This window comes from Arachis ipaensis, chromosome B02 (genome assembly GCF_000816755.2).
Source record: "Arachis ipaensis cultivar K30076 chromosome B02, Araip1.1, whole genome shotgun sequence".
Lineage (NCBI taxonomy): Eukaryota > Viridiplantae > Streptophyta > Magnoliopsida > Fabales > Fabaceae > Arachis > Arachis ipaensis.
In genome coordinates, this window is record NC_029786.2 from 20,742,518 (window position 1) to 20,751,234 (window position 8,717).

Below are 8,717 nucleotides of genomic sequence, written 5' to 3' on the forward strand. Positions count from 1 at the left end.
ATTAAAAAATTAAATTTTATTAATTTAATATAAAAAAAATTAAAAATACGAATTTCGACCCTAATTATAAAAAAGTTATTCTAAAACCGATTGGACCAAATTTAAACCCGACCTTACTCACCCCAACCTAATGGCTTCGGCATCAACCATTTCTTCCCTCCTTCACTGTGAAACACGCTGAAACACCCTGAAACACCCAAGGGGGAAGAAGAGAGGTAGAAACCAAACTCTCACCCCATATTCAATCTCAGTTATCTTTCAATTCGGAATTCCGATCACCGTACTGCTTGTCGTCACGCGATTACTACGTGGAGCTCTACAAAACCCACCAAAATTGTGGTAAGCATGGTAGAACGGTACTCATGCTTCTCTTCCTCCGCCGTCGTCCTGGAAGGCTTGTATATATCTCTCAGGTATGACAAAAATTCTCTCAGATTTTACATACTAGTGATTTGATTTGGTTGAATTGTTCAAATAACAAAACTCTGTTCCAGTGTTCTAAGTAAATCACACTAAATTATAAAGTAGCTACTTATGCTGGAGTACAGTAGTAGTTGTAGTCAATTAGTTTGAGGGATTTTTTTTCAGTATATACATGGTTTTTTAACTAAAATATAAAGAAAAAATATATTGGACCAGATAGTGATACTTGTTCAATAGAAGAAACAGCATTTGAAATTTTGATTTATCTGCGCTTCCTATATGTCACTACGCTTTTTTCTCTTTTCACTAATTGTGTTTTTCCCCTATATTTTGACGTGTATGGAAAAGTGCTTACATACCCCGTTGTTTAATTATGAATATGCTCATCTTAGATCTTTAGTCTTTGGCAAAAACCAATAGATGAAACTGCATTTGATGAAACTGCATTTTATTGTGTCTTTACTTTCTTAGAGGATGTTGAATTATGCCTTGCTTTGTTCTCCTTTTTAAACAAGGAGAAAGGATAGCCTTGTGATGTCATTATGCCACTATTTACTGCAGCAATGGTGATATATTTGGTATTTACTGCACAGTGTAGCAATGGTGATATATTTGGTGACAGGGAGAGAGGTTCTATAATCCATATATCCCTGGATTTTGGAGGAATTGAATAAAAAAGGAATGATTGAAGATAATGAGGGTGCTCATGTGATATAAGTTAAGGATGTAAAATTCCACTGATTGTTGTGAAGAGTGATGGTGCTTACAACTATGCTTCAACTGATCTAGCAACACTTTGGTCTGTTTCTGTGTCTCTTATTTCCTTTTTGTCTTCCCTCTTAGCTTTGCTTGTCTCTTATTCACAAATGTTTAGTGATGTAGCTCTCCATGTGTTTGTTTGTTTGTTTTTTAGGAATTAGAATCTTTTAATTACTCCTAATGTGATATTTCAATAGCTTTGTTGCATTCTTAGTGTATTGAAGAGTCACTATTCAATTGCTATCACAGAATAATGTACATATATTTGTTAATTCTACTGCTATAGTCAAAGAGTATAGGTTTTGTTCTTAAGTGGAAAGTGGAAACAGCCAAGTAGAAGGACTTTTATTAATAGCAACTTATAAATAAGTTATTTTGTGTTTTGATTTTTAATTATAGAAGTACTTATTTTAAAGTTGTAGCATTTGGATAAATAACTCAAAAAATACAATTTTTTTTACACAAGAGAATGGATATTAAAATTCTAATTCACGATAATGTTGATGGCAATGTCAAAGAAATTATTGTGTAGTTAGTATTTGCTGTTTTATTGTGTATAATATGGTAGGTGAAAATAAAAAATAAATGTGAAATGTGTGTCAATGTATATTTTGTTGCTGTTTTTTATTTTTTTTACTCTTATTTGAACTCCTTCCTCCTTTATTGGGGTTACGAACTTGTTATAACTAATTATAAAAATAATGGTGGTGGAGGGTCAATACTTCCAGCATCAATACTTCTAGCAGATGAATCATTATGTGAAAATGACAATGGAAGGCCAGTGGCCAGTGCTTCTAGTAGATAGAACCTTGCGTATTTTCAGAAACAGGAAAAATTTTTCACAGAGCCAAAAATGAAAGTAGATCTTTTTTGTTTGAAATCATTTTTTTACAGAAGTGATAGAATGACTTATCGAGAAAAAAAGAAAGGTCATATATTTTTACTTCTTCAAAAAGCTGTGAATTAACTTTTCAGGAAGTTAAAAGCTTTTCTTTAAAATGGTGTCAAACACGGATATTATGACTTTTTATAATTCAAAAAAAAAAAAAGCTTCTGCTACTTCCCAAACGCTCTTATTAGTTATTAGTATTCTGCACTTTATTTGTTTTTTTCTGTAGATTGTTGCAGTAGTTCACATTGTTTTTTCAATAGTTTCAGTAGTTTGTGGTTTAAGCCATTATTGTTATGCTCTACATGCTTTTTCTTTTCTTTTCTTTCTTTTTTAGTCAAGGAAAAATGAACTCTCTGCTTCTATTTCCCTCTTTTTGTCTCTGCCCTCTAGTGTTGTTTTGGCTTTCCATTTTGGTTTCACTTATTTTTTTATTTCCTTCTTTTTTTTTATGTTTTTGCATTTCCTTTGTATGTTTTAGAAAGAAGGCCGCCCACAAGACAATCACCACAGACGACAAAAGGCTTCAGAGCACCCTCAAGAGAATAGGCGTCAACGCCATCCCTGCCATCGAGGAAGTTAACATCTTCAAGGATGACGTTGTTGTCAAAATGAGCTTTGTATTAAATTATAAAGTATTTTCAAATTATTTATACATGTGCCATAATGAAAAGGTCAGCTATTAACTTGTTGCTCTTGCGCATGTTATAAGTTAGTCCTTAATGGCATCAAAGACATGAAATTGAATACCATATGTTGCTCATTGTTCTGTGTATCACATAGAAAAAATAACATTTGTTATATGTATTTTATCATTTAAACAGTTTATTGCTCTGCTATACTTTAAGTTACTCTTTATTTTTAACTGATTTATTATTGATACGTAGTCCTTCCTTTTACAGGGTTGCAGGATATACTCCCTAATATTATCCACCAATTCGGTATTATGCACTTCAATTTTTTATTTTTCTTTCACATTTTTGTCTTTTTAATTTTTTCGTCTTTTTACTTTAAGTTACTCTTTATTTTTAACTGATTTATTATTGATACGTAGTCCTTCCTTTTACAGGGTTGCAGGATATACTCCCTAACATTATCCACCAATTAGGTATTATGCACTTCAATTTTTTATTTTTCTTTCACATTTTTGTCTTTTTAATTTTTCCCTGCTTCCCTACTCCATACTGAACATTTTGGTCACTAATATACAGGAACAGATAACTTGGAAAACCTAAAGAAGCTAGCGGAACAGTTTCAGAAGCAGGCTCTTGATAGTTGATATGGCATCATGGTTATTGTCAATGGGGTAAATACTAATTTATTCCATTCATTTCTTTTTTAATACTAATTGACTGCAGTAATTAATTGAATTATATTTTGTCCAATAACATGTCCAGCTAAACCACCACTTTAATCACCGAGACAAGGACTTAGTGTGAATAAATTGTCATTTCCGTTTATTTGAAAATTAAAGAAAAAGTATAATGTTATTCATGTACCAGATATAGATCAAACTTTTCTTTCCTTTAGTACTATTTTCTGCTTTCTTTTCATTTAATTTCGATAATGATCAATGCAGTAATAGTACTTTTTGGTATTTGCTCCTCTTCATTTCAGTCGGTGCTTGCAATTATATTTTACAATTCCAATTTCAGGCTGAGCTGCAAAAGATGTGTGGTAATTGCAAATATATCAAACTTTAGGACTTTAGACTTAATTATTCTATTTGCAGTTGTCTGGGGAAGTTCATTATTTTTTTAATGGGAGAAGGAATGCAAGTATGATTTTATTAGGGAATATTTTATAGTTGATAGTTGATTTCTAGCAGTATTTTATTCCCTTCCAAAGCTAAACAGAAATATATGGATGCAAATTGCAAAATTTTGAGTAACGGTTTACACTGGAAAAAGGAATGTCATTAATGTAGCTTTGGGTTGATAGCAGGCTAAGATCTTTTCCTTCAGCACATTCTCTGTTTCTAGTTCTAGGGTCAGAGAAAGAGTGAAAAGAACCCCAATCATCTTCTTTAGCATACAAATGAAGTGAGCTTCAAAAGTGGAAAGCATCCTCTGTTTTTGGTTCTGATGAGCTTTCAACCAAGCTAGGATCTTTTCCTTTAGTAACATCCTATTTTTGGTTCATCTCCATCCTCATTTTCAGAGACAGGGAAAAGCCTGAAAAGCATTGTAATAATAATCTTCAGCAAATTATTATGAGATTCATTGGCAAACATGAATATATGTATTTGAAATGCTAGTTGAACTTTTTAATATCTATTTTAATTAAAACTTTATTGGTTAATAAGATTTTATCTCTTTTATGAATTTTATTGTGTACAAATTTATTTGATAATTAAAATGATTGCACGTCTCTTTTGTATTTTCACTGCAAAAACTATCCTTATTTTTAAACATTGAGTTTTTAGATTGTAGTATTATTTTTGTGGTATATGTCGATAAAAGTTTGATTTGTATGGATTTATTTACAATGTTCAATCATCATAAATGGAGTAATCATGTTTAATGAAAAAAAAAAAAAGAGTAACGAAAAAGATAAGTCAGCAACATCATAATAATACCATTGAAAGCTTAGAAGGCTAGAATTAAGGTTCGTGAACTTGAAAGAGATGGAGGTGAGAAACTGAGAAATGTGGTGAAGAAGAAGAAACACTGGTTGTCATGGCTGATAATTGTGTGGATAACACATACTAAATACATATTCAAATTAAAACGTATTTTTGTGTAAAACAAAGCTTTGTTTTTGTTAAATACCTATCTAAATGTATCCAAAACGCACTCAACCCATACTCATCAAGATGCAAAGAAACTTTGTTTTTGTTTTTGTCAAAGTATTAATTCTTTATCTTTTATCATCTAAATTTTATTAGGTTCACCTTATATACTCTTTTTTTTGTAATTTAATATTAGTATAAATTGATAGATGTTCTTATTTTTTATTATTTGAGATTAAAAAGAGATAAAGTTTAAAATACTTATTAATAAAATACTTTTAAATAAATTATTTAATCTTTATTTTTTAAAGAAATTATTAAAATTTTTATTTTTTTTTCACATTTAAGCTTTATTTTCACTATAATGTATAGCATAAAAAGATGGAAACTAAACTTTTATCTTTTTTTATTGGAAATGTACAATAAAAAAAATTAGCCAAAAAAAAAACTGTCAAGAAAGGAAAAATTATTGAACCACTTGACATAAAAATTATGTAACTTAAATATATTTTGTATCTAATCTTATTTTTTTTAAAAGATTTGTCCTATTAATCTTAAAATCTTTAAAAGTACGCTTAAATAATAAAAATTGATTCAGTAAACAAATTTTCAAAGCCAAAACAACTAATTTTCATGAAAACGCTAAAACGAAATCATATCTTTAATAACAACTTAAATATCAAACTTAAGATTTTATTTAGAAATCAATCAAATTTCAATTTAAATATGATATCGACGAGAATACACAGTTGTAGCCTATATATATATATATCATAGGCATAGCCAAAGACTGAAAGACGCAGAGTAAACAAAATATTAAAGATCAGAAGCAGTTTCTTGAGACCCATTGCTAACCTAATGATGAGTTCATTCGTTAATAAGCGTCCTGCTTCGTTGACTGTGAAGTGCGAGTATTGGAAGGAATTCATCGACAACTATGCAGAGCCATTGAAAACGCCTATAAAGACACCAGAGGAAACACTTTTTGATAGCTTCCACATCACATTTTGCTGTACCTTTCAATCTCTGAACCCCACCAAAATCACCGAATACGAAACCTATCTGCCTGATGATGAGTACTGTTTTACTTCGTGCAATCCGATTACTGGCATCAGGACCTTGTTGGTTCCTTTGAACTGGATGCACAGTTATCTCGATCACAGCGACAAATCCAAGTTGCTAGAAACCTTTTACGAAACTGCCGTACCAAGAATCGTATTAGACCGATTACTTCCTGATCTATGCCAGTTCGCAAGGGGGATCGTCGACAAGTCCGAATTCGATTGGGATAACTATACAGTGTGGCGGATTCGTGTGAACCTTACTGTCACCATAGACATTCTTGATGATCAAGATAGCGATTATTGGAGCCAGCAGCAGAGTCAAGATGCTGATGCATGCATCGCATATGAATCGATTTTCTAACTTCTTTTTAGTTTTATCATATTTTCCCAGTGCTCTGTTTTTTTTTTTCTTTTTTGCTCTTTTTTTTTTTAAACATTACTTTTGTAGATTGAAGCATTATTTTTGTTAATATGTCAATAAAAAACCGATTTTTATGGATTTACAATGTTCAATCTTATTAATCCAACTTTTAATAAACTAATGAGTTATACCTCAAATGATATAGCCTTCTCATGCTCATCTAGGAAATTGCGAATTCGAATTTTCTTATTTTTGGTAAAAAAAAAATTCAACTTTTAATAAAAAAAATACTAATTAGAAAGATAAGTTTTAAATTAAATTATTTTGATTGATCGTCTTAAATATTAAAAATGTTTATTATGATGCCTAAAAATTTGGTGCTAAATTATTTTAAAATTGACTAATATTAAATACCTTGCTCTTTCTAGTTTCTTTTGTGTGTTTCTATTTCTTAAGTTATTATACAATAGAATAGCTTCTATGACATTTTATTACAAATATCACTTTTTTTTTTTGTTTTGATTATCTACGGTATCCCCTAACCCGATAGGACAAGAACTAATCCAGATTTTAAACCCCAATACTACTTACTTAAAGGGACGAGTAAGCTGACCACTCGACCAACCCAAGTTGGTTTTTACAAAGATCACTTTTTGTAGTCTTTAAATTATAAGTTTATACTTTTTCTCTTTAGCAAAACTATTTTTTCTATTAAAATTATATTGTGAAATAATAAATTAAAATTTTTATTTATATTATTATTTAATTGATATATATTATTAATCATTTTGACATTTAAACCACATATTAACGATGAATTTTCTTTTTTTTTTCTTCCTCTACGATGAACCAAACCTTCTTGATTTCTTGGTATAAGGTGCCTAGTTACTTGAAATCTATCACTGATGATAAAAGAGAAAAATTCAAATACTTGTGATTTTACACTAAAGTGATATTTTATTGTATGTGAATAATTTTAATATAGAGCAAAAGATGATAAAAAAAAGAAATAAAGTTTTTTTTAGAGATGTTGGACCAAAATGATAAAACCCAAAAAGAATATTTTGAGAATTAAACATCTCTTTTAGTGAAAATTAAATTGATAAAAATTGATTGGTTGGATTTGAAATTTAAAAAATAATATTTAATTAGAAATATACCAAATTAGATGTTTCTTTATTAATGTCATATGTCATGAGTATCTTTTTATTCAGACACTTTTTTATCACGAACATCTGAACAGTGTTAGAACTAACTTAATTTATGGATATCAACTCTCTCCTTACACTAATTTTTAGTTAAAGGGACTTGAAATGATAGAAAGATCCAAAAGTATTTTCTGTCAAATTAGTAATAAGCCTTGAGATAAAAAAATAGGCTGAATATGACATTGTAATCATTGGATAATGTACTTCCTCTTTAAAATGACTTGAAATTATAAAAAGACATCAACCTACTTTTTCTAAAAATTTTTTTTTTCTGAAATTTGAGAGATTATACCCATCATTTCTCTTCTCTAATTCTTCTCATTTTTTCATTTTATTTGTTAACTTCAGACAAAAAGATTTATAAAATTAGCATTCTGGTCACTAAAGATATCGAGTCCTACTTAACTTTTGTCTATTAAAAGAATTCATTTATCCTTTTGTGACATTAATAAAAATTTAAATATTTATTATCTACCTCTATTTTTCATCTTTAGTTTCTTGAATTGTTTATTTATTACTAATAAAAATATTTTTTTCACTAATTTATTTATCCTTAATCTCTCATGTTATTCTTTTTTTACTTAATTTATTTTCACAAAATTATACCCGAATTAACTTATAAGAAACCTTTTCTTCTATGTTCTTATTCGCTGAACTATTAGATCAAATTATTTCTTATATATCGCAAAAGAAATTATAAAAAATGGCCAAATGTAACGTAAAAATCTGGCCATCTATTTGATGTGAATCTTTGCATAACTAGAAACATTGAAGATGATGATAGTGACGGTAACAGACATGAAGATTGTGATATGAGATCAATTTCAAAGAGCTCCACAAAAGAATTTGTTGTAGAGAATCATGTGCCAACATATAATATTCATTATTGGTGCGACTGAAAATGTACGACGGACGTTACTATTTAGTTCTTTTCAACATTAAAGGAAGATAAATTTGGCGAGCATCACTGTTAATTTGTCGAAAGAATTTTTTCAATTTTTTTTTATTTTTTCTTTTAGTGTTTTGTAATTTTTATTTATTTTTTATTTACAAATATTCATGATTGCATTATTTACCCGTATGTCAATAAAAATTGGTTTATTAGATTTTGGACGGATTTATAATGATCACAATGTATATCAAATCAGAACTATCTAGTGATTCAGAGTTAAATTAGTAGTCAATGTTATTACTAACAAGATATAATTTATATGTTAATGATTATTGCAGTAAATATGATTAATTATTAATTAAAGTAATTTCTTATGCGTATCTTATACAT

The 8,717-nt window shown here is 29.1% G+C and overlaps 1 protein-coding gene across 6 annotated transcripts; it reads left to right on the forward strand.

Moving 5' to 3' along the window:
• Nucleotides 90-4,375, forward strand: LOC107627001 (nascent polypeptide-associated complex subunit beta-like). 6 transcript variants are annotated; one of them, XR_002357203.1, is made up of 5 exons: nt 90-413; nt 2,553-2,679; nt 2,964-3,012; nt 3,283-3,748; nt 4,013-4,375. XR_002357203.1 is itself a non-coding variant. In XM_021115649.1 (5 exons), the coding sequence occupies exons 1-4, from the start codon at nt 346-348 to the stop codon at nt 3,348-3,350; spliced, it is 312 nt and encodes a 103-aa protein (XP_020971308.1). In that variant the 5' UTR covers nt 90-345; the 3' UTR covers nt 3,351-3,377; nt 3,689-4,375. The 6 variants fall into 6 exon arrangements, 4 of the variants coding, with proteins under 4 accessions (XP_020971308.1, XP_020971310.1, XP_020971309.1 ...); XR_002357202.1 differs by having other exon boundaries at nt 4,016-4,375; XM_021115649.1 differs by having other exon boundaries at nt 3,283-3,377; nt 3,689-4,375.

Excerpts from the sequence above, each read along its gene's own strand:
- LOC107627001 (XM_021115648.1), top strand. The coding sequence starts at position 346 with ATGGTAGAACGGTACTCATGCTTCTCTTCCTCCGCCGTCGTCCTGGAA. Across the intron at positions 414-2,552 it reads GGCTTGTATATATCTCTCAG|AAAGAAGGCCGCCCACAAGA; the intron begins GTATGACAAAAA and ends TGTATGTTTTAG. Across the intron at positions 3,013-3,282 it reads TAATATTATCCACCAATTCG|GAACAGATAACTTGGAAAAC; the intron begins GTATTATGCACT and ends ACTAATATACAG.